This window comes from Pleurotus ostreatus (genome assembly GCF_014466165.1).
Source record: "Pleurotus ostreatus strain PC9 chromosome Unknown scaffold_2, whole genome shotgun sequence".
NCBI classification, from domain to species: domain Eukaryota; kingdom Fungi; phylum Basidiomycota; class Agaricomycetes; order Agaricales; family Pleurotaceae; genus Pleurotus; species Pleurotus ostreatus.
Window position 1 is genome coordinate 1,441,302 of NW_023503157.1, and position 27,997 is coordinate 1,469,298.

At 51.0% G+C, this 27,997-nt stretch overlaps 12 protein-coding genes across 12 annotated transcripts; 4 read left to right on the forward strand and 8 right to left on the reverse strand.

Moving 5' to 3' along the window:
• Positions 1–60: 60 nt before the first annotated feature.
• PC9H_003274 (uncharacterized protein) lies at positions 61–1,207 on the reverse strand (the record flags this gene model as incomplete). Its single annotated transcript, XM_036772867.1, has 3 exons — positions 61–235; positions 293–513; positions 572–1,207. 3 exons carry the CDS (start codon positions 1,205–1,207, stop codon positions 61–63), a joined length of 1,032 nt encoding a protein of 343 aa, XP_036634340.1.
• A 757-nt stretch (positions 1,208–1,964) lies between these two features.
• Positions 1,965–2,520, reverse strand: PC9H_003275 (uncharacterized protein; the record flags this gene model as incomplete). Its single annotated transcript, XM_036772868.1, has 4 exons — positions 1,965–2,042; positions 2,109–2,187; positions 2,262–2,353; positions 2,410–2,520. The coding sequence occupies 4 exons, from the start codon at positions 2,518–2,520 to the stop codon at positions 1,965–1,967; spliced, it is 360 nt and encodes a 119-aa protein (XP_036634341.1).
• A 508-nt stretch (positions 2,521–3,028) lies between these two features.
• Positions 3,029–4,594, reverse strand: PC9H_003276 (uncharacterized protein; the record flags this gene model as incomplete). Its single annotated transcript, XM_036772869.1, has 3 exons — positions 3,029–3,463; positions 3,522–4,190; positions 4,244–4,594. 3 exons carry the CDS (start codon positions 4,592–4,594, stop codon positions 3,029–3,031), a joined length of 1,455 nt encoding a protein of 484 aa, XP_036634342.1.
• A 577-nt stretch (positions 4,595–5,171) lies between these two features.
• Positions 5,172–8,372, reverse strand: AGC1 (mitochondrial aspartate-glutamate transporter agc1; the record flags this gene model as incomplete). The annotated part of the gene is made up of 17 exons (XM_036772870.1): positions 5,172–5,372; positions 5,499–5,605; positions 5,681–5,764; positions 5,827–5,861; positions 5,914–6,165; positions 6,220–6,245; positions 6,297–6,431; positions 6,469–6,610; positions 6,660–6,732; positions 6,785–6,832; positions 6,885–7,177; positions 7,230–7,248; positions 7,304–7,424; positions 7,479–7,600; positions 7,659–7,711; positions 7,762–8,118; positions 8,203–8,372. The coding sequence occupies 17 exons, from the start codon at positions 8,370–8,372 to the stop codon at positions 5,172–5,174; spliced, it is 2,238 nt and encodes a 745-aa protein (XP_036634343.1).
• A 235-nt stretch (positions 8,373–8,607) lies between these two features.
• Positions 8,608–10,377, reverse strand: TRM5 (tRNA(m(1)G37)methyltransferase; the record flags this gene model as incomplete). The annotated part of the gene is made up of 8 exons (XM_036772871.1): positions 8,608–8,739; positions 8,799–9,215; positions 9,276–9,512; positions 9,563–9,673; positions 9,726–9,868; positions 9,919–10,014; positions 10,071–10,165; positions 10,223–10,377. 8 exons carry the CDS (start codon positions 10,375–10,377, stop codon positions 8,608–8,610), a joined length of 1,386 nt encoding a protein of 461 aa, XP_036634344.1.
• Positions 10,378–10,550: 173 nt separating this feature from the next.
• PC9H_003279 (uncharacterized protein) lies at positions 10,551–11,958 on the forward strand (the record flags this gene model as incomplete). The annotated part of the gene is made up of 3 exons (XM_036772872.1): positions 10,551–10,800; positions 11,011–11,513; positions 11,620–11,958. The coding sequence occupies 3 exons, from the start codon at positions 10,551–10,553 to the stop codon at positions 11,956–11,958; spliced, it is 1,092 nt and encodes a 363-aa protein (XP_036634345.1).
• A 74-nt stretch (positions 11,959–12,032) lies between these two features.
• Positions 12,033–12,987, reverse strand: PC9H_003280 (uncharacterized protein; the record flags this gene model as incomplete). Its single annotated transcript, XM_036772873.1, has 6 exons — positions 12,033–12,157; positions 12,213–12,295; positions 12,353–12,439; positions 12,498–12,559; positions 12,610–12,744; positions 12,802–12,987. The coding sequence occupies 6 exons, from the start codon at positions 12,985–12,987 to the stop codon at positions 12,033–12,035; spliced, it is 678 nt and encodes a 225-aa protein (XP_036634346.1).
• A 348-nt stretch (positions 12,988–13,335) lies between these two features.
• On the forward strand, positions 13,336–14,039 carry PC9H_003281 (uncharacterized protein; the record flags this gene model as incomplete). The annotated part of the gene is made up of 4 exons (XM_036772874.1): positions 13,336–13,476; positions 13,526–13,627; positions 13,677–13,802; positions 13,854–14,039. 4 exons carry the CDS (start codon positions 13,336–13,338, stop codon positions 14,037–14,039), a joined length of 555 nt encoding a protein of 184 aa, XP_036634347.1.
• A 28-nt stretch (positions 14,040–14,067) lies between these two features.
• PC9H_003282 (uncharacterized protein) lies at positions 14,068–18,320 on the reverse strand (the record flags this gene model as incomplete). Its single annotated transcript, XM_036772875.1, has 17 exons — positions 14,068–14,122; positions 14,173–14,207; positions 14,267–14,336; positions 14,390–14,546; positions 14,610–14,863; positions 14,936–15,041; positions 15,098–15,658; positions 15,711–16,167; positions 16,227–17,174; positions 17,226–17,303; positions 17,354–17,376; positions 17,432–17,496; positions 17,553–17,698; positions 17,753–17,783; positions 17,841–17,931; positions 17,985–18,110; positions 18,164–18,320. 17 exons carry the CDS (start codon positions 18,318–18,320, stop codon positions 14,068–14,070), a joined length of 3,360 nt encoding a protein of 1,119 aa, XP_036634348.1.
• A 309-nt stretch (positions 18,321–18,629) lies between these two features.
• On the forward strand, positions 18,630–20,079 carry PC9H_003283 (uncharacterized protein; the record flags this gene model as incomplete). Its single annotated transcript, XM_036772876.1, has 9 exons — positions 18,630–18,693; positions 18,747–18,764; positions 18,817–18,883; positions 18,940–19,240; positions 19,293–19,370; positions 19,420–19,563; positions 19,615–19,782; positions 19,834–19,914; positions 19,966–20,079. The coding sequence occupies 9 exons, from the start codon at positions 18,630–18,632 to the stop codon at positions 20,077–20,079; spliced, it is 1,035 nt and encodes a 344-aa protein (XP_036634349.1).
• Positions 20,080–20,865: 786 nt separating this feature from the next.
• PC9H_003284 (uncharacterized protein) lies at positions 20,866–22,416 on the forward strand (the record flags this gene model as incomplete). Its single annotated transcript, XM_036772877.1, has 1 exon — positions 20,866–22,416. The coding sequence occupies one exon, from the start codon at positions 20,866–20,868 to the stop codon at positions 22,414–22,416; it is 1,551 nt and encodes a 516-aa protein (XP_036634350.1).
• Positions 22,417–22,693: 277 nt separating this feature from the next.
• Positions 22,694–27,474, reverse strand: PC9H_003285 (uncharacterized protein; the record flags this gene model as incomplete). Its single annotated transcript, XM_036772878.1, has 8 exons — positions 22,694–22,831; positions 22,879–23,105; positions 23,244–23,482; positions 23,531–23,809; positions 23,862–26,261; positions 26,317–27,200; positions 27,251–27,327; positions 27,399–27,474. 8 exons carry the CDS (start codon positions 27,472–27,474, stop codon positions 22,694–22,696), a joined length of 4,320 nt encoding a protein of 1,439 aa, XP_036634351.1.
• Between the last annotated feature and the right edge of the window lie 523 nt (positions 27,475–27,997).

Sequence of the window (27,997 nt, forward strand, 5' to 3'; positions counted from 1 at the left end):
GTAGACAATATCGGCATCGCGCATGGTACCAGTGTGCCTTCATTGATGCCTTCTGAAACATCACCAACGCCCTGTGATGGCGACGTCGAATCCAACCTCTAGCCAATCCTCGCGATCGTCTTTACTCTTTGCTTGATCTCCGATGCCGGAAAATCCCACTCTATCGTAAACGCGCCTCGCAGAATTGTTCTTGCCGACGTATAGCACGACGCTCTCTCTGCGAATCGAAAATAAACTATAAACGTCGCCAATCAGGCTGAAAGATATTTATGGGATTAACTGGTCAACTTACTGCTGGACCACATGGCGCACCAAGCGCTCTGCGAAGCCCTTGCTTCTGAAGGCTTTCGAAGTATAGACTTTGCTGATGACGGATGCGTGGTGGGAATGGCGAGCTGCAGCGCAGATGCATGCGATCACACCGCTGGAAGCCTCGTAAACCCAAACTTGCTGAGCTTTGATGAGCTCTTGTGCTTCCAATCTCGAGTCTTCCGCGCTGAATTCATAGGGAGCCTGAGAAGAAGATCGATGAGGCGAGTGAATCTTTGGATAGGTGGATCTCGTTACTGACCGACTCCTCATCAGCAAACCTATTGCAAAGCTCCGAAACACTGTCTAAATCTCCCATTGTAGCCAGTCTTGTCTTGTGCCCTTGGGGCAATGGCAGCATGGACCTTCCTTGACGCATGGTGTCCTTCGTGCACCGCGCAAGATACGCGTCATAATGAGGTTTGACGAGCATGCGTATCCCAGTGGCTTCAGACCACTTGGCGGTGAATATACGGGTGATATCTGCGGGCCCGAAAACAGAGAACACGCGCTTGTCTGGTACACGCTTCCTCAGAAACTCGACAAGGCTAGATGTTGCATCGCTCCTGTGCTCCGCCTTTGGAGGGGCCCAAAGGAAAATGGGATAATCTCCCAGAAGCCAGCTGCCGCACATCAAAATCAGCTCGAGGGCACTCCGCGACGTTGTTGGGGACGTCGACCAAACCGTTAACCAAAAGTCTCGCGGTCTTGGTTCGTTGATGCGTTTCTGAGCGTGGGCTAAGATGACGATGGCGGAGGTTTCGTATTGGAGAGTGAGTGAAGGTGACACGGCGAAAAGGAAGTCGCTTGGGTTGTCGTGGTGGCATATGGAGACTGACCTCGAGTCGTTGGTCGGTACAGAAACCTGAGAGTGGGAGCCAGAGGTTGAAGTAGGCATTGTAGAGTCTGGACGCTCAGGGAATGATAGATTATTCCATGGGACTTGGATGCTTTATAGTGACCATAAGACAATCCCCGACGGTCGAAAATCCTGCAAGATCCCGATATCGAGTCAGCGTTTCACCATTTCGTTGCTTGCGGTATCCGCGATATTACCAACAATGAAATGGTGCATACACAGGTTGATCGGCTAGATCTCGATCTGAGGAAAATGGTTGAATATTAAATACAGTCAACTGGTGGACAACTGTCAGCATAAAATTAGAAATGCGGGCTCGTCTCGTATGTTTGGGGAATGGCCGAAGAGTGATGGTTCGAAACTATGGTGGTTCAGTTCAGTCCACCTTGAGAAAAGGAGATATCGGCAAGGACGTACACAGGATGATCAGGGTCGTTCCCGCTTTGGCTTCATACTCAAGCAGCTTTGGGGTGTGATCTGTTGTTCGCCAGTCGACGACAACCAGGGCGGCGGATCAGTTTCAGCAACGAAAGAATGGTCCATTGTACTCTCCATTGATTCCCGCAGCCGCAGGGTATACCCAGAAGGGTCGGAAACTCGATCGCTGATACGCTCCATCAAGAGCTATCGTATCACATATAGACTTTGCAGGATACTAAGCTCGTGCGTCGTGCTATGCGGCTGCGACAGGGTCATTCCGTGATGAGGCTAGCCCGGCGTTGGCACCGCCCTTTGAGTGGCACCGAGGCTCATTGAATTGCGTTTGTCTCCTATCAGCCTGTCTGACACGCATATACTAATCCTCTTGCTGAACAAAGGCAGGTAGGCTCTCTGCCGTAATGTCTGGGTCCACCAATCGAGCTACCTCCTTCGACTGCGAAGATGCATTTAGCCACGCCACTGAGGTCACCTGTGAAGTAATGATGAGAAATCTACATACATCGACCACTTTAATGATGGTGGGGATAGAGGTGACATTGAATGGAGCACCGCGATATTTGTTGCCCGAATCCTTCCAGCTGTATGTACAGAAAAGCGGTTCGTTTTCGTTACATTCACGGCCAACTGATGGTATTGATGAGCTGCGACATACGTTGCTCTATCTCCGACGTAGATGACAATGCCATGAGGGGCATCCTCTGACGAGAAGGTTGCCTTGATCAGTTCATCCACCACACGGCAATCCTACCATCATCAAAGAATCATCAACTGCGGTGTGCCAAAAGCTACAAATTTCATACCGGGCACCAAAGTTGTCCGTCGACGATTGATGAGTAGAATATCAGGAATCTGTTTCCGGTGTTTTCCAGGAGACTTGAGGGATCGGGAAAGTCTTTGCTGTCCAAAGGCATTTCGCAAATGTAATGATAGTGATGTGGGTCCAAGGAGGTCCATGTTAATCGGTGCGGACGAGAATCGCGGAGCGCCGAATTCTACTTTTACTTCCAGCTACGATGGTGTCACACAAACCAAAGATGATGCGAAAGAAAAATCTATATGATGATTGCTACCATTACACGGTGCTCATGTCGGCGTTTTTCAGCAGCATTCCATTCACCGCAAAGCCCAAAGTAAAATACTGTAATGACCAACTACGGTGTGTATGTGCGAAACGAGCAGGAATCGACCCAGGAACCTGTCGCGGAAGAAAGGTGGGGGAAGCTTGAAAAACGTATTAAGGACATCAACGAATATAGTGAAGCGGCGAATAATTCAGCAAGAAAACAATAGATAAAAAGGTCTGTCCCTCTCTGTCCGTGATCAGATCAATGTGTATGTGCAACGAAGGGAATATCTACAAGCAACGACGTGAATGGATGCGTGACTGCGTGAGGGTATTTAAGCCGAAATGCTGAGCGTTTAGTAGCTGCCTGATGAACCGTAAGAGCTTCCTGACGAGCTTCCGTAGGAGCTGCCAGAGGAACCGTAGGAGCTACCAGATGAACCGTAGGAGCTACCAGATGAGCTTCCGTAAGAGCTGCCGGAGGAACCGTACGAGTTCCACGAGCTACCCGTGGCTTGAGCAGCGGCTGTGGCGATGGACTCCGACGGTGCAGCCCAGGAAGAGCTTGGGGCTGGAGCGGAGGCATATGTGTTCCAGCTGTTGCTGTTGCCCTGTGTCAAGCCCCAGCTGGACTTGCACCTGCCCAAGCAGTCAGAAAGAGCGGTCTGGAGGACAGTTTCGGTAGCAGTGGCAGTTTCCGTCGAGGTAGCTGTCGCGGTGGAGATCAAAGTGGTCAAGAGCGTGCGATCCTCAACCATGGTGGAAGTGATGGTGTTCAAGACAGTCTTGGTCTACGGATGGTAAAAGTTAGTCCTGTTGCACGTTTCTGATGCGGAATCTGATGCTTACGTTGTCCTTAACCTCAGTCTTAACCCATACGGATGTGAAGGTAGTGGGCTTGACGTAGGTGCTGACTTGTGTAACGGTCTTGAAATCGGTGACGGTGTCGGTCTTAGTAGCCGTCTCGACAGAAGTGATCTTGTCCGTTACAGTGGCCGTTTGCGTCTCCAACAAGGTCTTAGTGTTGTCAATGACCTTGGTCTTCACCCAGACGCTGGTGAAAGTCGTAGGTTGAACGATTGTCCTGAGTTCGGTTTTGGTGACGAAGTCGGTTTGAGTCTCCTTGAGGGTCTCAGTCGCGGTATCGGTACGGGTAGCGGTCTGAGTATAGACGTTGACTTGCGTCTTGGTCTCCGTGGCGGTCAAAGTGTGTTCGAGAACCTTGGTTCGGTCGATGATCTCCGTAGAGACCCAAACACGCGTTGTGGGGACAACTTCAGTCGAAGTGACAACCTGGGTGACGGATCGGATGTCGGTCTGCACGCGAGTCTGGACCTCCGTTTCGTGCTTCGTGACAGTTGTAGGAACAACTTTCGTCTCGGTTTTAACAACCGTGGCAGTCGCGGTGACGGTGTTGTGGACAGTGACGGTGTGGACGTAGTTGTTGCAGTACTGGCCCCACTTGTTTCCGTTGTTGATGATGATAGTGGCATAACATCCCTGGATTGATGGTTGGTACTAGGGGAAAGATGTAAATCAGAGATCAAAGATGGGCTAGATTGCAGGCGTACCCATGACTCAGGCATACAGTACCCCTGCGAATTCCTGGAGTGACCGTAACCACAGTCGAGGTTCTGGTATCCTCCGCTCTGGTACTGCGAGTAGGGCATGATCTGGTAGAAATCTTGGGCAGGAGGGCCCGCGGGTGCGGGTGTTGGGGCTGGTGGGCCAGAAGCGCCGTAGTTAACATCAGCAGGGCCTGATGCCGGGGTGCCCGTGGGGGCCACCTCGGAGGTGCTGGCGACCGGTTCCGAAGCAGAGGCAGCAGAAGAGCTGGCCTCGACCGAGACCATGGACACACCATTGACTATCTGAGCCGCAGCCGCGCCAACGAGGGAAAGACCGAAAAATATTGACTTCATGATGAAAAGAGAGTGACTGTGCAGCTGCAATATAAAGAATTGATGCTAATACGAAGGTCGAAGCGAAGTCGAAGGGGCTGTAGCGGTCGACGCTGTACTGGCTTGCAGTAGAATAGAGATTGGAGGGCGGGCCTGTAAGATGGGGCAAACGCTGCAAGTTGTGAGTGAGTACGAGGAGGAGCAGGGGCGTCGGAGCACATACCTCACCGCCAAAAAAAGAGGGAAGGGGTGAAGAAACGAAGAAAAGGAGAACGAAGGAAGGGAAGAGGGTGAAGAAGTGAAGGCGGTCGGCATGTCAGGTATTTGAGGAGATGGACGGTGTCACAGCGAAAGTGATGATCCAATCGCGATCGAGAGTCCCTCACAACCACGGCCTGTCACATCACTCCCTCATCAATTCTCCCACGCTGGTCATCTCGGTGTGATGCGTCTCCAGGCAAACTCATGCTCGTCCATTCTGTTCCTGTTGTGTGTCCGTTACTTTGGTTCTGCCTCAGAAGGTGCTGATTGGCTTGTATTTCCAGACTCTGCCAACCACATCACTGATCTATCATTCTCACTCCCAACACAGCGCTTTCTACGCTACCCCCGGCCGTGCTTTCGAAACAGGGCCTGATACGGCGCTGACAGACCCAGACGCCGCCGCTGCCCTCCTTCCAAAGTCCCCGTGCACGTCCAGCAGTATCTTCAGTGCATTCCGGGCCCGGATGCGCGACATGTCGTCCTTCTGAGACGTTAGCGCAGTCTGAACTTGCAGTGGTTTCTCGGCCCATGGATACTATTAAAGTTCCTGTCAATCTTCGGGGTTGATATCACAGGCGGAAAATGGCTCACCGGCATTACCTCCACGAGGCGGCGACCGAATCAGCTTTTGGTTAATTACAAGCTCTAGCGAAACACTCACATCCTTCAATACCTCGTAGCCGAGCAAGGTAAATCCAAATTGTGGACTGCTACGGATGACGCGCGCTGGGCCACCCTTGAACAACGCTCGGAATCCCTCTTCGCGATCTGTGCAGAGGCGGGGCGGGTGTATGATTTAGCAACATAAAACGTCTTGTCCAAACACAGCTTCCAGCCACTCACAGATTCTGACAAATGCGTCTCGAAGACCCTGATAATTCGCTTGACCCTTGCGTGCTTCGACCTGTAATCGAGTCTTCACGACATCTAGAAAAATCATCAGCACACTCAGAATGCTATGTATTTATAAATCACTGAAACATGCCTACCTGCTGGGGTAGTAAGGTATGCGGCTGGCATTCCTCTAGATACTCTGTCAATCAGTAATTCATTCGGAAGATCGGAGACCGACGCACGCAATGGCCGCCGATGCTAGTGTCTCCACGAAGGACAGCTTCTTTCCGTTGTATCCCTCCTGGAAGACATCCTTTTTCAAATGCCAGTACGCGGGGAAATATATCGCAGAGAATGGTATGTCTCGGAGCAAGCAGGCGCTCGCTCCCTTGTAAAGCCCGAAGATACCTAGTTGTCGAATAATGTGGACTGCGCCCCTCGGTACGATACCTTCGGCTTTAGCAGCCTCACCCTGGACCTGTAAGCGAATCTTTCTACAGCCGTGCATCAGTTACAGATGGCTATGTCAGATAGTCGATTCATCTTACACAATCTCCAGCGGGTTTGTGAAGACCTAAAAATATCCCATCAGCATCAGGCCCCTGCGAAGCGTATGCATACGCACGACTTGGCACCCGCCAGCCATGCCTCCTGCAAACAGCTCCCACCCAAGCTTGATCCGCCCCGTTTCAGGGTCCATAGCTCGGGCTCGGATGAGATCATTGACAGTGAGTTTGATAGCCTTTTCCGGGGCGACACCCTGTACAGACAGATGTTAGCGCAGGGTAGAGACGAACGGCGAGTGCACTTGCGATAAGTTGAGGACCCAGTCCGCGATAGAAACCTAGGAAACCTTCATTGCGAAATATCTTCTTCGCGCAATCGATACTATTCTTGTACAGTAGTTGTCCGACAACAGTGCTTCGCTGATTTTGCATCCTAGAGTAATGATCGCATCAGGTTAATCACAGAAGTCAAGGATTGTTACTGACCGTGTCTAGGAAATTGGCGTTCTAGTCCAGCAAATATGATCATCATCCACAAATGGTGACATACCTTGACTGCACCCGGCGGGTTAGTTGGTATATATAAATAGCAAAAAGATGGACGTACCCATGTCTATAGGATACACAATCGTCGCACCAAACGCTCCAGCAATACCTATCCAAGACGGATTAACAGCCAGCGCCAGCAGCGGAAGGGCACCAATTACCTCCCTGTCCGAAACTATACGCCGATGCCAAGGTAGAATCGAGGAAGGATGTTGATGACGGGGTCTTTGTCTCGAACTCTTCATGTGGTGCCCTCCATCGGGGATCCAGTAGTTGGGCAAAGTCCAAGAGCGCAAGACGCTGTTGCGAGACGCCCCGTCCTGCGAAGTGGAAGATGATGGAGGCCTCCATCGGGGTAAATAGGGAATAACGCGAGCTTGAAGCAGAGTGGTTAAGGAAGTCGGACTGGTCTATACGTCCGTCTCTACTCTTGGCCGTGGCTTCGCGGATAATACTATGTATATATGTGAGTCGCGAACTCAGAGTTAGACGATCGGGAAGCTGACCGCTCAACCATGTCCATCTCTGTTACATACTGGTTACATTGCGACACGCAAAGCAATGGTAAAGGAGCTCTCACCTCTAATAACATTATGGAAAGCAATTACTTCTGAATAAGATATCTTCTGGCCAGGGCTCAGAGTGCAAAGGGTAGGTAAACGTTCTATGACAGCATCGGAAAGTTTGTGGCCAGCAATTTCCTGCAAGGGCCGTTTAAGGGTGGGGAGAGGAATGCGGGGTAGGCGGGGACGCACCAAAATAATACGTTTAAATTGGTCTGGTTTGATAAACCCATCTTGGTCCGCATCTAGATACTTGAACGCCTGTCTAAGACGTTCGCCTTGCAATCCCTTCATCAGCTGCGTGAATTCATTGTCTGCAACGCGTATGCGTGTTAGCTTCTGTGCGGCATTTTTGCCAGTGACTGGACGTACAGCCTAGGACATGAGCGCCGTTCTTCTTGCCGAGGTACAATTTCACCCAATCGCTGTGACCGAGTCAGCTCCCTCATTCTGGGCTCAAAAGGGTCGGGCGTACCAGTCAAAGTCGAAGGGAATAGCTTCCGAGCCAATATTGGCGGAAAAGACATTCTTGAATTCATCGTAAGTGATGTACCCGTCATGGTCGCTGTTCAAGCAGAAACCGTCGGTTATAAGAATTGTGCATTTGAGAGATGTTTGTTGTACGAACACATCAAAGTACTGAAATGCCATCCAATAATCGGCGTCCGGTCGCTTCAACATCGTTTCGAACACCGTGAACTCATCCCAAGAGACTACCCCCCTCCTGGCCGTGTCCGCAATACGGAACAGTATCCCGAACTGAGCGCGCCCGATTTTCGTGAGGTCGTTCTTGGGTGCAATGGCATTGACGAAGCTGTCCTGGTCCAAGAATCTATATATTTCCACACAACAAGCGGTGAGTATTCAATTTAGAAGCAGTCTCTGGTACATGTGACTGAGGTTCTGGGAGACTTACTTCTCACCATTCACCGTTTTGGCATTCGCATCGAATATGCGCCTCCACCGCTTCAGCTCGGTCTCTGGGATCGCCACGGCAGTGCGCATGGACTGAATGGCCGCCGCTGTTCTCGAGGTGGTCGTTTCGTCGGAATCGCCATGTACAATGGGGAGAACCGGGGCGGTCATTGTCTATGTGGTATTATGTAGAGAGTAAGAAAGAAGAGAAGGGGGTATATCCAGGGAGGGTGGTGGACTCGTGTAACCCACGCTGGGTGATAAGGTAGGAGGGAGGAGGCCGGGATGGAGTTTGAGCAAAATTTTGCGGGGTTAGACGCGTACTCCGAAAATAGTAATACTTCGGTGACCGGATGCTTCCGACTCAACATCGGCATGATCAGACAGTGTAAGTAATAAATTGTCATCATACGGCAAACGCTACATCGGCGGGCAGCCTGAAGCTCACACAATACATCTCTTTGTTAGGTGCCACAGAACGCACTAGATGGAAGGAGACGTCTTCGCTGATAGCATGCCCCAACTTCTCTTCGACTCTCTGGACACAATTAATCAGTCAGATACGGCCGTGGAAGGCAGAGGTAGATAGCTACTCACCCGACGAATATCCGCCTCTGCTTTGTCTCTTTCAAGTTCGCGCGTAAAGCAGTGACAGTGGATCATTGGCAGCACTATCTCGCCGCTACCGCATAAATTCCGTTCGCTAGAAAGAAACGAGAGGATACCCCGAAATGCATCAAGGAACTGTATGGCCGAGTCTGGCAAATTCATCACATAATGTGATACCATTCGTCGGGGAGGTTCTGACGGTTTCTCCCTATCGCCACTTGACGGCGGCTGGGTCGTATCGTTCGTTTGAGTTTGAGCTTGACGGCGCTTCCGTTCTTCTTTCTCTTGTGCCCTACTTGGCTTGGGCCCGGTGTATGGCGGGAAGGGGTTGTCGTACAGCTGCCGCGCAACATGGAATATGAAGTCTCGACCATCCTCGCAAGAGACGCGCACAAGGTTCTTCACCTGGATGGAGAAGATCTGAGAAAAGGTGCTGCAAGATAACGTTTGTGGTGTGTGACTTACTCGGTTATCTTCCACGTTCTTGGCCAAGTATTTTGCGCTATTTGGGTTAAGATCGTTGGCAAGGACGCCACACCCTCTTTTCGCAGCGGGCAAGGCAAAAGGACCGACTCCTGCAAATACATCCGCAACAATATCCTTGGGCTGAAAAAGCTGCACAAGCCGATCGTGTTCCGTATGTAGCCGGGAATTCCAATACACTTGCGTAAAGTCAAAAGTAAACCGACAGTCCGATTCGTGCTGATGGAACATCAGACCACACGGGCACCGAGAAGAGGCGGGGAACTTACATGTTCCACAATATAATTGGGCTCCCCTGCAATCAGCTCCATCTTGAAGAAGCGGAACTGCGTATCGATATTATCAAGCTTGTTGACGACGGTCGTGATTCGCTTATTTTTCTGGAACATGATGAGCAAACCCCTCGCTGATCTCTATGTCACAGTCACGTACATCCAGAATGACTTGACCAATAAGGCTCTTGTATGGTAGATACTCGGCGTTTAGGTTCATGTGGGCAATGTGGCCGGTCATAGCGAAACCGGTAGGCGACCCGTCGCACAGCTCTTCGGGGAGTACTGCTTGCAGTATCTCGTCTGACGCAGAGCATTAGTGACCAGAACCCACTGTCCTGCAGAATACTCACCTGCTGTCCAATAATCATAATCCAATTTGAGTGTATGGGGAACCAAGCTGAAGGACCGTTCCTTGAGGAATTGCTGGGCTGGCTCAGGCAGGTCCGCTTCCTTGCACCTGAGTTCGCTTCAGAGCTGTTTCGACAGCCTTGCATGAACGCACCTTCTTCAGAGACGCGTAAAAGCACCAATCGATCGTCCGAAGAATTGGACGGGTCATTCACGACAGTCCGAACTTTTGGGAGATTCATCAAAGATCTTGAAAATTCCTGTTATTTTGCCATCACGAATCAATTACAGGCAGAAACAGCGCACCTCTTCATTATTTCCGACTTCAAGACCACCCCTGTCTGTGCTTGAGGAACTTTGGCAGCGAGCACAGGTATCGATTTCTGAAAGGCACCGCGTTCAAGCTCCATCATGCCCCGGTGGACAGGAGGAGATGCATCTAGCGTAACCTGTCCCCGCATGCTGCGATGTGGTAGGATATTCCTCTGTAAGGACCGCGCGCTGAATATTTTGCAGATCGACGAAAAGAAAGTCATGAGACAACAGGTGACCCGGGCGTCACGAATCACGGAGGTCACGCGTTACCTGCACGCGTTTACTTCCTTGTTCCCAGTTCCCATCATCGGCAGCAACGATGACAGTGACAGACGATCCCGCCGCAGCGACCACGCGCGACGGCGGCGAGCCCGTTGCCGCATGTGACGCTGTCCTTCGCCACGTCGTCGACGTCCACTGTCACCCAACCGATTCCCCAGCGACGCTTTCTCCTGATTCCATGCACCGCCTACCCATCACCATCTGTCCGATGGCCTCGCGCAAATCAGATCAGCCCCTCGTGCGTGCACTCGCACAGGCGCACCCAGATAAGGTCATTCCGGGCTTCGGTCAGTTGCTGCCTGCATCATTTCCAATGCTCGACGATTCATGTGGTTTGTACTGGAATGAATGCTGCTGTGTCTCCGATTTCAATTCCCCTTCGACATCGTTGACCATCCGATCATCATGAATAATGAATTTCATCAAATGTGAATGCCACCTTGACGTACCGTCAAAATACACAAACTTCCCCGCATGTTATCTTGGCCCTCCCCCAGGATATCATCCGTGGTTCTCTCATCAGATTGCGACAGAGCCGGTGATAAGCAAACGACACCACTATAGTAGTATCTTCCTCAAGGCTCCCATCAAATCTGACCACGAGGACCTCTTCAACGAGTTGCTCGAGTCTCTTCCAGACCCCATTCTTCTGACCGATGTCCTCGCCGAGCTCAAACAAAACCTCACGGACTTCCCCAACGCCATGCTAGGCGAAGTGGGCATCGACCGTTCATTCCGAATTCCCATCGACTTCGATGTATCACCCCGAAAGCTGACTCCCTTCACCGTTCCCCTGGAACATCAAATATCTATCGTCGAGGCCCAGCTGCAAGTCGCCGTCGATCTGGGGAGGAACGTCAGTTTCCACAGCGTCAAAGCCCAGAAGGCCACACTAGACCTGATAGACCGCATGGTGGAAAAGCATGGTGATCGTTGGTACAGAATCAGCGCCGACATGCACAGCTGTGGATTCAGTCCACAAACGTGGACAGACGTGCAGGTAAGGTATCATATATCATTCATTTATCATCAGGTATCGTTAATCACTATTGATATATAAAAATCTATCTTCTGTTGGCGCAACCACTCCATCCGTGTGCATGCAGAAAAAACATGGTAACATCTTTTTGTCGCTCTCGACGACCATCAACGAGAAATCTCCAAATCATAGAGAGCTGATAGCCGTATGTTCGCCGAACCGCTTACTGGTGGAGTCCGACTTCAACGATATTCGTGGTTGCGCCGAACGGACTTGGGAAATGGTAAAAATCATCGCTGACGTTAAAGGGTGGGTTGTTGAAGACGAATGGGTAGAGGGAGATGTTCTGGAAGAGGACTGGGGTGTGGTAAGGAGACTGGAAAGGTCGTTTCGGCTGTTCAAGCAAGGCCAGCATACACTACCTACTAGGAAAAGGAGCGCGGCAACATCAAAGGGAACATCATAATCTGGAGATGCCTGGATGGAGCCCTCATCAGAGGGGAGGATGCATGAATAAATTACGCGTGAAAACAAAAGTAGCTACCGCCACATGTATGTGAAGAATAGAATCAAGCAGATACCGATAACAAGACCCATTATAATCGAATCTCTCCGCCGGCGCGTCTTGATCATGGACAGGAGGTTATTAATCCCGGGCATCGTATCTGGAATCGACCTCAGTACTCGCTTATAATAATATAGCAACAGGAGACGACGCACTTATCACCCCCATCATTCGAGTATTAATACCGGCCAATGACGAGCGTTGGCTGGAGAACTCTGCCCGCGTTTCATAGGCTTGTCTATTATTGTAAAAGCCAAATTAGCAAGGGGTCCAATGAGAGCAGAAAGGTGCGCACTGAATCATGTCGTCCGTCATTTGATGCGAACTGTCTATTCGGCCGCGCTCTGCTAATAGGGCGTCCGCAGCTGACGATTTGTACGCGCTGTATATGGTAGAACATAATCAGAGCAGATATGCATAGCCAAGGGACCTAAACATACTCTATATCGTTCCTGACACCGCTGAGAAGGTTCGCTTGATCCAAGGCATGCTGGACATTCGTCTACTCCGAAGGTCAACAACACAGGTCGGCTACAAGGAGATGGATAATACCTTTGTCCGTCGAAACTCGCGTGACTGGTCCTGGAAGACGTCTCTGTGCCGCTGTATTGCACGCATCATTGACTGGGAAAGCGGTGCCTCCGCGTTATTTGACAGCGACGCCAGCTGTTCATTTGTTTCCTCGAGCTGCATGGCTTCGGTGAGTATCATCATACAGCAATATCATGGCTAGGATGCACGCACCTTGGCCAGCAGCTCATCCAATTCCATTTCGACGTCCTTCCACCTGTCCCTGGATCCCTCCGCCTCCACGTCGTCATGCGTCCTCGAGATAGTCGACGCCAGGCGCGAGTACGAGGTCAGTTTCGAGTCGAAGAGCGACTCCAATGTCCTGCATTGTCTGTGCAGCGATTCGTAGTTGGAGGTCATCGTGGTCAACAGTGAAGAGCGTCGTGCGCAGCCAAGTCCACAATGGCCAACGGTGCCGTGACGCCAACGGTGTTCGTCGGGAATTGCCGGTCTATTTTTAGCGGCTGCCACGTTTTCCAGTTCCCTCCAAGTCTGCAATCCGCCAAATGGACATCAATACACGATCCTGCGCGCGGATGACGTCGTTCCGTCAGAATCTCCCGCCCGACCTGCTACAGAAACTATATAAAGGGGTCTCTGCCTCGACGCACTTTCTTCCTAACTTTCATGCCCCCACGCAGAATCTCCTACACCACTTTAGGAATCTATTTCGTCTCGTTTTACTGCCTGTTCCGCGTATTCCTCATCATGGCACCCAGTGAACCTCGTATAAACGCATCAGGCTTGAAGCCCTTCGAAACAAAAGGTTTACCAGAGAGGCAAGCTCAGCCCCACGAATCGGCGATTATTCAGTCGATCAAAGAAATGTACTCCTGTTCGCCAATAGAGGTAGTTCTTGTCTGGATATCGCACTTTCTCGAAGCTGAAACTTCGTCAGACCACATTTGATGTTTATGCAAATGACTCCCAGTTTCATGACCCCATCGGAATCGCCAATGGAAGGGATTCCATCCGCGCTCAATTTGTAGGACTCGCAAAGGTGTCGCCATAATAGCACATCCCCGCCTTTGCTCATTCAGCGTGCACAGATTTTCGAGAAAGCTGAAATTCCGAAATTCCGTGTACTTGAGAATCCAGCGTCTGTACCCGCCAGTACCATTCTCATTGACCAAGATGTGTCATATTATCGTGACTCAAGCAAAGAGCCAACTAAGGTACTTCCGCTTCATCACCGTTCCTGCAGTTTATACTTAATCACTTCCCAGACGCTGAATTCACTGTTGACAATCACGACAAACGACAAACACCAAATCTTGCATCACACCGAAGAATGGAATCACGAGAAGAGCGTGTCTTCAGAGGACGGGTTCTTTGGAATGCTCAACGAGCAACGCAAGAAACTGACAGCAACCCTTACTCACGTCGCTGTCGGAAAGGACAAAACAGAGTGAAGTGTAGAACTATATACATTCTGTCAGATCATTTCTGTACAAAGATATCACAAGATTCATCGGAGAAATTGATACACGGGAATCTGCCTGAATCAGAAAGTTCTTGCCATAGGCAGCTCAAAACATCAACCACCTCTTCGCCGTTTGCTCGGCGGCCAATCGCTTAGCCTAATGAATGAGCTCCCGGTCTGAGTATAAGGTCTGTATGGAAGCGGCGCGTTGCGTACCTGTGTTACCATGTTTCTACTCCCTTCCTCCAGATCATTGAATCGATCCTGTAAACCGTCGAGCATTTGTCTGGAAACAACGGCCTCAGTAGGCGCTCTATCGAAGCCCTGATAACGACTCACCCGCGTTCACTGAGGGCCGATTGTAATCGGTTGTATATGCCAGCTTGAGCACCCGCCACAGAGGCTGTAATTGCCGAAGCATTGAAACCTGAGGACGTTCCTTCCTGCGCAACGTCACGAGGTTTTGGTTGGGGAATGGGTCGGTCGGGGCCGCCCACTGCACATGCCATAATGAGCGCCTCACTCCCGAAAATGAATGGAATAAGAATGAAACACGGACGTAGTAAATCGATTTGATCGCCCGATGTACCTCCGCCAAAGGAGAACCACCCGCTCAATAGTGAAGGGGGGCCCATTGATATCGGTTGTGGTGTGGGCGGGATAACTCCTTTCGTTGAGGCGAATTCAATGAGGGGATAGCCCGGCGTGCGACGGAAGTTGAATAGGGTACCATACGTAGCGCTAACGATCAAGGGTGCTTTGGCGTGCCGTTGCCATTGTATGAAATCGCCGGTGTCATCCATGGTGATTGTGCTGGAGGGGGAAGGGGTTGTTTAATTAGAAGTTTAATTGCAATTAATGTAAGAATAGGGTTAAAGCACTTACGAGAATCGGGTTGCCGGCAAAAGAATGGTGTGCAGGAGTTCTAGCTCTGGAACCGAATAGACTGACACAGTATTACTTCCCGACATAGTCACCAATGCGTGTGATCCTATGGCGCCGGAAATTGATTAATTGAGTTCAAACTGATGCGGACGAAGAACGTACCATTCTTATCAACGAGTTGGGCACTGGTGATAGAACCTGTCTTCGTATTCCAGCGAGCCTTTCCAACTTGTTCGCCCGTTACCTCCGTGAAGCTCTTCGCACTCTTCGCGCCACATATCACCCATATACAGCGCGAAGCAGCGACGGCATCGAAAGTCGCTGCAAGTAGCGCTGGAGTCGCACCGACGATAGCACCATACTTGCCGTCAATAACGAAGTTGCCTTTCGGAAGGGGGTTCTCGACGGACTCAAAGGTGATGGGGTCTGGGCGATCGCATTCCCAAGCCCCAACCTCCGAACGCTCGAGGGAGAATACCTCGGTCACACCGTTGGTGCGGACAGCGATGAGTCGTAGACCCATTGAAGCGCCTGTGCTTAATGTGCAGATTGACCATGTCAATGAATCTACAGGATAGGTTGAAGCGGAGTGCCGAGACAATGCCAATGCGATTGAATGGCGGGATTTGGACTTCTGGGCGGGGTCATGCCGAAGGATAACAGTCGGACCACGCATGTCGACGATATACAATGATCCGTCAGCGTAAGCCGAAGCAACAAAACCTAGTGTCGCAAGATCAGCACAGGTATATTAAAGTTTGTGCAGTCGTATTACCTATGTCGCATATAGCATACGCTGTTAAGAGGCCTCTCCCTGGGCTAAGCATGAAGTTCGGGGCATATTTTGCTGAAGTTCCCGTCGGAATGTGCGAGAGTATCACTATTTCTTCGTCCGTTGCTTCCCTAAATAGGGGCTTCTCGAACTCGTATTCGTCCGGTTTAGGCTTGTATACGAAAAGTTCACCCGAGCGTAATGTGACGAGACACTCAAGCGATTCGGAGGTAAGGTGAATCGAGTCGATACGCGGGGGTGACGTGAAATTGGACCGGGAAGCAACAGCCGGGTCCACGATGACGGTGTTGAGGTCGATTTTGAGGTGAGGGAGCGACTCGGGGAAGTCGTGCTCTATGCGACCTTCGGTTTGTGTACCCATCAGCAGCTGGGAACTGAAGTTCTCGAATTGAACTGTGAGGTCTATATGCTGCGTTACCAATACCCGTCGAGCTTGATACTATGTTACAGTGACATGTTAGCCCACGCTGCTGTTGGCCGGTAATGTTGGTTGCAGACCTTCGCATGCCTGAGTTCGGTGGCATGAGCTTCTTCGGCCCAAGCAGTGCCTCCTTTCAAAGGTAATTTCGTCTGTAAACTTCCGTTAGCTAGCAACGATTCGTGTGCATCGCGACCAAGGGTCAATAAGTGTCCATCCACAAGGCTCCGGCCATCCTCCAAAGCAACAGGCAAAGTGAGGCGCATGGGTTCACTATCCAGCTCCATAGCCTTCAAAGTTTTGGTTAATTCATCAATCAGATCGTCCTGAGCACCCTCAGCTCCCAGCTCTGGGTTGTTGACTGGTTTGGGTGTATCCGAGGTGAATACAGGAGGTGGAAATTGTCGGGCTTCTACAACACGTGTGTCTCCTGGACCTTCACATAGAAGTATGATGGCTGTTGGGTCAAATGTACCACCGAAGTGAGGGTTATCGCGAGACACCACCAAATAGTCCTGGACGATGCCGTCCGTTGGATAGAAGTGGGCGTTGTTCGCGATGACACATTCACGCATAGCGTTCCGAAAGAAGGTTGGTAGTTCATTCGGTCGATTTGTCGCAGGGGGCGTAGGAGGCTCGGGAGGGTTGAAAGGCGGTAAGGAATGGACTATAAGCCCTATTTCGTCGCCTATCTTTGTGCCGCCAAGTATGGTCAACACTGTGTCGCCACCACGCGGGTCTGTCGAGTTGGAAAGCCCGCTCCACGACAGTTTGAATATGGGCTCCCTAACGTCGTCTGGGATGCCACCAGGAACCGGGCGGCCATCTTGTGGTAGATACTTGTCGATCTTTTCGGGGTCTACGACGTTGACATCTACGTCATCGAGGGTTCTGACCATAAGAGGTTGGTCTTCATCCTCTACGGCCCAGAAGGCAATGGAACCATCGGAGTACCCAGCGGCGAAGAAATGCCCAGAGGGATGGACGGCCATACATGTGGGAGACGGTCGACGGTGGATCAATAGTTCCTGGAAACAAGGAAGTCAATGCGGTCCCTCAAGCCTGAATGGTAATAAGACCTTGCTTCCATATCCTGCGCCGCCTGGGGCACCAGGAGGGAGGACCAACTCGTACGCCCGCAGCGTATTGCGTTCAGCCTACAGCATGGTTTAATGGCTCGATTTATGGCCTGGGACAAATCGCTTACGAGGTCGGAGAGTATTATGCCACCTAAGGAGGGTGCATACCGTCGAGTCACATCAGGATAGAGCGAAATGAGACTTACCCGCATACACTACGAAGAGAAGGTTCAGGTTACGCGGATGTATGACTGCATCTAGGCCAAAGGAACTGAAATGACCCAAGCACATATAAGACCAAGTGTTGCCGCCAAGCTTCATACATACCTGTCTGGATTAAGCATGTCCGGCATTCCACTGGCGATGATCTTCTCCTCATATAGAGTCCACATGTTGGGCATGCTATACGGAGATTTACGCAGGCAGAGCAAATCATAAGTCCGGACGACGCCAGAGGCCAAAGTAATGAAAGCCTGAACATGTCTCGTCTAAGAGGCGAGAAGGGGACCATCTGTGGGATGACAAACGTGAGAGTGACTGGGTGACACAGTAAGAGCACTGCAAGTGATGTAGTTATCAGCAAAGGTACCATCCTTTACATTAAATCGGGCCTACGATGCTTCGTCGAATTTAGCGGTGATAAGATATTTAGGCTTGTTCTGCGAGAGCTCCTCAAGGTCCCAGACGTGCAGCTGGTTGCTCCCATCTTTCCGGGCCACGTATTAGATCGTGCTCGAGAAGAGTGAGATGGTATCTTACCAAGGCAGACCAAACGCTGTATTGACGCTGCGAATTGAAGGAACCTCACGGCCACGGGCTCCCTCAGGGAGACCTGGCATTGTACTCCTGGCGAGCCAAAGATGGAGACCACCCCTCCGCTTGTGCCTTGTACATTTCCGCAGTCGTGTGCAGGTCCACAAATATTTCAAAGGGCTCACCGACAGCTAGGAGGCCTGATACTGGCTCGTATGCGAAGCTGCTGATATCTGACAGGTACTGGAAGGTGCGCAGAGCACCCACGGCCCAATCCTGGCGGTCGCGCAGGGCCGATGAAAGATCCACGTAGATTTCCTGGTCATTGTGCTTGCGGAACATTGGCGATTCGGAGAGAAAGCCACGGCCCACGACCTGGCTGTGGCCATGCTTCATTTAAGCGCCCGCAACCTACTATATAGCCAGTTGAGACATTTGTTCCAAGTTTGAATTTACGCGTTTCCCCCTTCCTTCTGGCAGCCACTTCCTTGTGCACTGACCCCATTGGACCCATCGTCCAGCCCTGTGCAGTCGGCTGTTTTTTATCCTCTTTTTACAATCACCTGAGAAGTCGTCTTTCGGAAGTTCAACTTTCCTTCTTATCATTTCCCGTCTTTTGCCCAGCTTTCGTTGAAAGAACATCTCGCTGCGATGGCTGAAAAGGCGAAGGGATACAGACTCGAGTATGCGACTTCAGCGCGCGCGAAATGCAAAGGTAAGTTGTTGATTATGCACCGGTCGCTGTATCTGAACCGTGGGTTGTTTTAGGTGGCAAACCGTGTCAAGGTGAGTTTCAATGTCCTTCACTATAAAAATCTCTGTTCATCGAAACGCGCAGGAACACCAATTGCCAAAGGCGAACTTCGGTTCGGCTCTGTTGTTGATTTCCAAGGAAACACGTCCTTGTGAGCGCGTTCATCATGTATATGCGTCCATACAGCTAACATGCATTCCCCTCTAGTGCATGGAGGCACTGGGGGTGCGTGACGGCAAGGATCATAGAGAATATCAAGAAGAGCGTCGAGGAAGCTCCCGAGATTGACGGCTACGAAGCTTTGTCGGCCGAAGACCAAGCCAAAGTCAACAAGGCTTGGGAGGATGGCCATGTCGCGGACGAGGATATCCCAGACACCGCCAGGAAGCCTGAAGCCGAAGATGACGAGGACAAGCCGAAGAAGAAGAGGGCTCCCGCGAAGAAAGCTGCAGCTGCAGATGCGGACGAGGAACCTAAAGAAAAGCCGAAGCGCACAAGAAAGCCAAAGGTATCGTCTCTCTATGTGCACGGTTGCGATCATCATACTGATATATTTCTAGGAAAAGGCGGCAGACTCCGGCGATGAGCAAGAAGAAAAGCCCAAGAAAGCTGCTACTCGTAAACCCCGTGCTCCCAAGGTTTGATTCTCCGTTCGCCCGGTAGAGGAACACTGACCGGTTTGTACAGAAAGTTGAACAGGATGACGAGGGTGAAAGTGAGGCGGAGGAAAAACCCGCTCCAAAGAAGCGCGCTCCCGCGAAGAAGGCCGCTGAACCCAAGGAAAAGAAAGCTCCTGCCAAAAAGCGTGCTCCCGCGAAGGCGAAGGCCAAGGTGCGGTTGCTCCACGTCCTACTGATATGCTATGTTTACATCTTGCTACAGAAGGCAGACAGTGATTCTGGGGAAGACTTCGCGAAGGACATCGCTGAGGTTACAGCTGATGAGGATGATGCTGATGAGCCCGAAGAAGAGAAAGAGAAACCAGCAAAGAAGCAGCCAGTAAAGAAGGCTCCCGCTAAGGCTGTTCCCAAGAAGAAAGCCGCTCCCAAGGTAGCTTTTGATGTCCCTCCCAACTCAAATCTCTGCTAAATATACCCTTAGCCGGATACTGAAGATGAGGAAATGGAAGATGCTCAGGCTCCGGCCAGCGAAGATTCCGAGGGTGCCTCCAAGAAACGCAAAGTCAGGTCTTTTCCTTCTGCTTGCATATACCTTCACTCATTTCTTCGTCAGAAACCCGCCTCCAAGGCGTCGACTTCTAAGCCAGCCTCAAAGAAGGCCAAACCCGCTTCTTCGCGGGCCAAGAAAAGCAAGGAGGTCGTCGAAGAGGATGAGGATGAGGAATAAATATATCCATAACTTTCTTTGGTGCAAGTTCTGTTGTGACATGAGACTGGTGGTCGCCTCTTCAGTTTGTGATACTGTATAATGTGTTTGTTGTGTGTGTGTGCTGTCGAGTTTCCGTTCTTGCTAGTTTCTTTGATATTCCCAATGTTCACCGATGCTGTTTCTGTGACCAGGCAGGACCCCGTACCTGATCTCGATCATGATCGACCGGCGTCTAGTCACTCCTTCACCCTTTCAACTGTGGCTGCACGACTCCCAGCCACTATGTTCTTTGCCTCAGTGATCTAGCAACCCCCAAACGAGCCTTCGTTACCTTTCTAAGGATCACTGAGAATAACATCCTGGCATCCGGGTCCACCTTTCGACTCTGATTCACTGCACGGAAGCATCACACGGTGCACAGGCATCGTCGCGTAATATTGGCCGTGAAGCTACGGTGATGTGATCTGAGCTTTGCTCTTTGGTTGCGACTGAATCTCAAAAGTGCGCAGATACGCTTTTAAGTGATTTGCAAAGCTGGTGACCTGTCTGCCCAGCTGGACATCGCAACGACGTTGCACTGACGTGCACTCGGGGAAGGATAGTAATGAACATCTGTACCGACGTCAAAGACTAGCAAACACCAGTCTTTACTATCGATACGATATAGTAGGACTCCTACAGACGCTCAAACTTAGAAACAAAGGCGCAAGTTGGAGCTCAGCGAACAAGTGCCAACATAAAACTCCGAGAGAGTTGATTGAAACGGCGACGATACATCGTTCAACTAGAGCAAGTCGAACCACCATGGCATCGACATCCGACCTAGATCCAGTGCCTTCGAGAGCAATCATGCTACCGGATATCTTAACGCTTATCTTCGAATATCTCGCTATCAGGACCGATCACGTCCTTCCACGACGGGACAGAAGAACACCTTGCTCTGAGTGGCTCCCCGCGATAAACACTTGCCGGACATGGAGGAGGGTGGCGATCTCGACCACTCGAATATGGTGCTACATATGGACTGCCTTGTCCCCAAGTTTAGCTTGGATGTTCCTACAGCGATCCAAGGCAGCCCCCCTCTATCTATGGAGTTGCAACTCCGAGTCAAACTGGCAGACCGTGTCCATGGTTCTCCATCATACGCATCTTCATCGTTTGAAGGAAGTTGAAATCATGGACTGCGATCAACACGTATGGTTCAAGACCTTGCTCGACAATCCAGCCTCTCAACTCGAAGTGCTCACCCTCTGTGGCAGTACGCCTTGGGACAATGCACGATGTTGTTTCTCAACGAACGCACTCCATGACAGCGCGCCGGCTTTGCGGAAGCTCCATATATTTGGTTTCAGCTTTGAACTCGACCCGCGCTTTCTCTCCAACCTTACACATCTGAACTTATCGTTCTGCGGGAATGACCGTATTCTTGAAGACATGGATCGTTTCTCACCTTACGAACTCCTGGTAGCTTTGCAAGGCATGCCTCATTTACAGAAACTAACCCTTGGAGCCGTTTTGGACCCCGAATACGAAATACCGACGCTTGAGGACGATGTCGGTGTCAACCTACTAGGCCTGACCTATCTGGAGTTCGAAGTGGAATTCATGCTTGATTTTCAAATTTTGCAATATCTCGCGTTCCCTTCTATCAAGAGCATTGTTCTGCGATGCGATGAAGTTGCAGACCCCGCGGATATATCAGTCATCACTCCCATTCTACATGGCCTCCTTCCACCACATGATTCCTCCCTCACTCATACTGCAGTCGTCATTGAGGCAAGCGGTTCCAAGTTGTATAGTAAGCCTGAATCCAGAACGACGATCAAACTTGAGGCCGGACCCACGGAAATGCCCCCAGTCAAACTTAAGCTAGCCTTGGTTGGCACGACTTGCTTTCAATGCGAAGACTTTCTTGAAACATTCTATCCCCTTCTTGATTCCATTGACACACTCGACTTCGACGGGTACGCAGAAGCACAGGATGGCAAGGACCCTAGTATCTTTGCCTCTTTCTTCCACGTGACTGCTACAGAGCTACGTGTCAGCGGCCTGGCTGATATCATCTTTGCCCTTGCGAGCACACCCAAAAGACCTAGGGAAGATGGTCAGCCTCTATCATACCCACTCCCCAACTTGCAAGCTATCTCCTTGTTTCAACAGAGAGATTCAAAGGATACAAGGCAGTTGGTTGCTTGTATCAAGCGGTTACTTTTGGAGAGAAAAGCACTGGGTGCCGCCGTTGAGATATTGGAGGTCGTGCTTAAACGTGGCCGTAAGACCACAGCCGCGTACAAGATCACTCCACAAGACATGGAACCTCTCACGGAAATCCTCGAAGTCGCGTTTCTTCCATGATCGTTAGATACTTGTTATTCTAGATCTCTCTCGAAGTCGGCATGCTCGGAGTCATTTCACTCAACAAACTCCATTCGACGATAACAAAACGTATTTATAGGTAGAACTCATGCTACGAATGTAAACTTGGAGGTAATATACATAGATGATATGATACATAGCATGTGCAGCGTGCTAGCGGTGGAAAACACATAAGTTACTCGGCTATCGTAGTCCATGTCATGAATCTGTGAATGGGTCGAAGGTTGGCCGTGTAGAAGCCTGTGAGGAAGCACCCCTAATCTTCCCTAGCCAACTTCTCTTTGATGGCTTGACGGGCATAGAGCTCAGTCGTGGGCTTTTCGACGGCGACTTCCCTGTTGTTGGTCGTTTCGGAGATGCGAGTGATAAGTTCGAGCGGCTTGCGGCTTGTTGTCTAACCGGTGTGAAGCCGGAATGCAGTGACTGCAGCACTCTTCTTACGCGAGGTGTACGACTCTCTGGCTCTTCGCTTGGAAGGCTGTCCGCCGTGAATACTTGAGGCGGTACATTTTCGCAAATATCGAAGTCGTCTGGTGCTCGACGTTTCTTTCCAGCGGAGGAGGAAGACGCTTCGGTCGATACAGGTGGGGATGGTCTCTCGGGTGTTCTCGCTTTGAATATGGGCAGTGGGTTTTGCTGGCGTTCAGGTGTCTTTGCGCGTGGAAGTGCTGATGATGATCCAGATACAGAGCGGTTCAGAACTCGAGTGGAGGGCACAACAGCGTATTTAGATGGCATTGGGGGCATTGGAGGAGTAGCGGAAGGAGGGTGGTAAGGTTCTGTGACGGAGCGCAACCGCCGTGTACTAGAGGCTAGCTCGCGAGTTTCCATGGGAGTCGACGAGCTAGCAAGGGGTGGTTTGCCGCGAACGCTGGATGCAAGGCCATTTTCTTTAGGGCTAATATTCGGTGGTGTAGTTGAAGCGGGTTCGGCCGTAGCTTGTGGCTGAGTCGCCTTCGCGGCAGCAAGCTTCGCCTGCAAGTTGTTAACCTTGCGAGTCAGAGCTTCCACTTTGCTGTTTAGCTTCTTGTTATCCTTCAACATCCTACAGGAAGCTTTAGCAAAGACGTCATATGTGAAACAACATACTCACTCAAGGACACGGTCGTCATTTTCCTCAATCTCCGCACATTTAGCTCGCAGAAGTTCTTCCATCTCATTGTTCCGCTCTTCCAACTCATGGACGACGGAGTCCAGATTAGGCTTTGATTGTAATGCTGCAATTCGCCGCTGCATCTCAGCCATCTCCCGTTTGTGCTGCACGCCCTGAAGGCTGAGGTTCAATTCGGATGTCTGAGCGGCCTTTTCTGCTTGAGAAAGATCATCGCGAAGCTGCTGAACGGATGCAGTAAGGGAGGAAATGGATCGTTCGCTATCATGAGAAGTCAGTAACGAAATCGGTCTATTGTCGGATGGTGCCTCACCTTTCTTTAGCTTGACTTTCCATGTATCGATGCATTGATAACTGTTTCTGGACTTCGGCACCCAAAGTGGTGATTTCAATGAGAAGGGACTCTTTCTCCGCTTGCAAAGTTTCTAAGGTACCATTCGTCATAGCGAGCTCGGATTTGGTACTTTCAAGTTGATGACGTGCGTCGGCCAGAAGGGCATCGACCTCCGTCTTGTCTGCCTCCACCAAGGCAATAGCCTCTTGGTGGACATTCGCTTCTTGGTCTCGAGTGTAAATCTCGGCCTGTAGTCGCTGCTCGAGATTGCGAATCTTCACAGAGCACTCATCGAGTTGCTTCGCCTGATCATCAAGCTCAGTGTGCAGCGTGGCAGAAAGAGCTTGTTCGTCCTGAAGACATTTCTCTAACTCTTGGCGAACACGTTCGACTTGAGCTTCGGTCTGGGAGCGAAGGGCTTGCATCTCTTCTTGCTGCTTTGTCAACTCGAATGTCGCTGACTCAAGCTTAGCCTCAAGATCCGAGATCTTCGCCACATGATCGCTATTGAGTTGCTCAAGAGCGACTTGACTAGCATGACGTTCGTCCGAAAGTCTGGTCACGTCGTCGAGTTGCGTTTGGAGGGAAATGCGTTCATTTGCGACCGTCTCGAGGGAAAGTTGCTTGGTCTTGATTTCTGCGGTGGCTTCATCTAGGGCCTTTTGCACTTCTTGGAGTTGTCCACGCAGCTCTTCGCATCTGGCGCTGAGTTCGCTCACTTGCGCTCCTTCAGTAGCTTTGCTCGCCACCACGGCGTCGGAGAGACGCTGCTCCAGTTCGGCCTTCTCATTGTGAAGTTTGTCGACAATGACATGGTGAGCGGTCTTCGCGTCATCCAAGGAGGTGACAAGAGCATCGATCTTCTGCTGTAAGGCTGCTCGTTCCGAAGTCGAGTTTGAGTCAAGAGCGTCGAATTGTGCTTGCAAGTCAGAAAGGCGTGAGGTGAGAGTCTTGTTCTCTTCGAGGGAAGCCTCACATTGGTCGCGAAGAACGCTAGTTTCCGCTGTAAGTTGCGAGCGCGCGTCGTGCAAGGCCTTCATAACATTGACGACTCTAGATCCCTCACTTCGTGAGATAGCGAGAGCTACGCCCAGGCTCCGGATGTCTTCCCTTGAAGTAGACGCGTCATCCTCGAGTTGTCGCAGCGATTCGATCTTCTCCTCGAGCTGCGCGACTGTGCACTTGTGAAGGGATGCGAGTTCCTGGAGTTCTCCGTCCTTCAACTCTAGACGTGCCGCGAGTTGGTTGTTGGTCTGCTGGCCAAAAGCCTCAGAGGCCTTAATGGCAGCCCGCGACCTGGCAACTGTGTCCACAATAACGGCGATGAGCTCGACAACCGTGCCTTCAGTTTGCTCAGCCTGACTCTCCAATCGCTCCACCTCAACCTCCAGTTGTTCGATGCGCACAAGGGACTCATCTCTTGCCTCCCTCGCAGAAGCGCAGTCTTCAACCATAGCATCCTTCTGCGCAGCCAACGTCTCCATCTCCATCGTCATCTCCGTCAGTCTTTCCTCATGCAACAGCAAATTCGTCTCCAGACGCTTGATATCGTGCTGATGTACCCCAATTTGCTCCGTCCGCCTCATCACCCGCCCTTCCAACTCGTGCACCTGATCGCGCAACGCGCGGGTGGCCTCGTTGTCCGTCATGGCATCGAGCTGGTGGTGTTGGAGGTTGCTATATCGGCCTTCGGATTCTTCAAGTTCTTCCTGGGCAGCAATGAGGTCGCGATTGAGGTTGGTGACTTGAAGCCTGAGGGAATCACGCTCAGATTCGGTATCTTCAAGAGATTGGGTGATATCATCCAGCCGGGCTTGAACTTCTTCCAAAGATTCTTGGACCTTGGCCTTAGACGACTTGAGTTCTTCGAAAGTCTTACTCCAATCCTGGTTCTGCTGTTCGGATTGGCGGAGTAGTTCATCCCGTTCGGCTTCGAATGCTTGAGATGCTTGAGTCGAAGCAAGCAGCTTGCTTTCGAGGTCGGCAAGCATAGCATCCTTGCTTTGAAGCTGTTCTTGCAGTTGTTCGCGGGTGATTGCATTCGACTCGATGTCTTTCTGGAGTTGCGCGATGGTGATGGTCAGTACGGCAGACGTCTTCCTAAGGCGGCATATTTCTTGTCGCTGTTCGTCGAGGAGAGTACTTGAGGTTGAGTTTTCTTGAGGGGCAGACGGTTGAGTTGCTGCGGCGGCTTGTGCTAATTGGGCCTCCAATGCTTCAATAGAGTACTTTGATTCCATTTCGACGTATTCGAGATCGCGTCGGAGGTCGTCTCGTTCACCTCGCAGACGGTCAATGGCTCCTAGTAGTCGTTCGACATGGGCTGGTGTGTTGTCGTCGCCGGTGGAGGGTGTAACATCCAATCGCTGGCGGAGGTCACTGCAAAGAACTAAATCAGCCAAACGCGCCAAGGGTAAGATAGGGCTATTCTAACATTGTTTCGTTGATAAGCTCGTTAATACGCGTTTCCTGCTCGCTGGTACGACTCGAGAGTTGTTGGACTTGAGCGCGAGCTGCCTCGAGGTCATTCAGCGCCGAATCCTTCTCGGCTACTAACTCCAGGTGCTTTGCAGTCATCTCCCGACACGTAATGAAGAACTGCACTTCAACTCTCTTCAGCCTCAGTATCTCCACGTCTTTATTAGATGCGCTCCTCAATGACTGCTCCATCGCAGCGATCTTCGCCTCATCCTCCTCAATCCGTGCCATCAACTGCGCCTCCCTCGACTCGTCGCCCATCTGTTCCTGCATATATCGAATCTCCTCATCCTTCTCCTCCAGCTCCCCGCGTATCTCAGCTATCTCCTTGCTCGCCCGCTTCTCCACAGCCATCTTCTCGTTCTCGCATTTCACCAACGCCTCCTGTGCACGCGCCAGCTTCTGCACCGCACTCTCCAGTTCCCTGTCCTTCGTTGATGCTTCCGCCCGCAGACTCTGCAACTCCTGCTCTAACCCGGGTATCCTTGCGCTGGAGACCGAGGACGAACGTCGACGGGGTATGCGACCTGGCGTCGTTGTTGGTGGCGCCTGGCTGAGTTCGCGATTACTCGACTCGAGCTCCCTCACACGCGCCTCGAGCATCGCCTTCTCCTTCTCCAGTTTCGTCCGTTGCGTAGTGGTGGTGTCTGACTTGTGGGAGAGGGTTTGGATTATAGACTCTAGCTCGCGTGCTTCGAGCTCCTTCGACTTCATCTTCTCTTGTGTTGATACAAGTGTGCGTTCCATGTTCTGGGTGGCTAGCTTCTCCCTGCGTAGGTCTTCAGATGTTTGGAGGAAATTCGTTTCGAAGCGTATGGCGCGCTCCGTTTCTTGGCTCAGCTAGTGAACAGTTCAGTCGCCTCCGACAGTGTGCTATGCACAGCACGCACTTTATGTAGAGCTTCGTTTAATGCCGTCTGTATTTCATCGAGTTGAGCGGCTTGTCGCATTAACTTCGTTTCTTGAGCTGCGATGTGGCTGTCTAAAGTCCCAAAATATATTCAACTAGTTGAACAATCAGATGAGCAGACCACCGACCCTTGCTTGATATATGGTCCTTAATTGCCTGCGCTTCTTCGGTGACATCTTGTGCACCGAGCTTCCAGAGCGACATAATTAGCGGAGGACGTTGTAGTGTACAGTGGTGGAGAACCAAGTTCACACCACCGTGATCCGTAAACGGACATCCAAGCAAGCGCAAACAAACACGACGCGGTAACATCCACGTGATCCTGTTATCTCACCCCTGTCGATTGTCACACAACAGCACACAACTTGGAAGTACTACACCCAACCGTCTGTATATTTTTGCCTGGTTCGCATCAAGTTCTCATCGCCGATAATTTGCAGCCGATACCACGAAATTTCGACGCACGAATTAGACTTTCCGTTTTGTCGTCGGTTGTGTAAAACGGACGACAGACGTTATGTAGGTCCGTAGTCCACGTATCTATCGAGTATCAAGTTTTATGGCGCGCTTGGAGTTCTTGGCACCCTGTAAAAACGATGGAATGCCGAAGAACATGCAAGAAGTCCAGGCATCTTTCGGCTGAACATGAGACTCCCCACTCGGAGGTCTTGATATAGAGACATTTGATGTGTTCACGCGCTGACGCCGTCTTCTAGAAAGCTAGTCT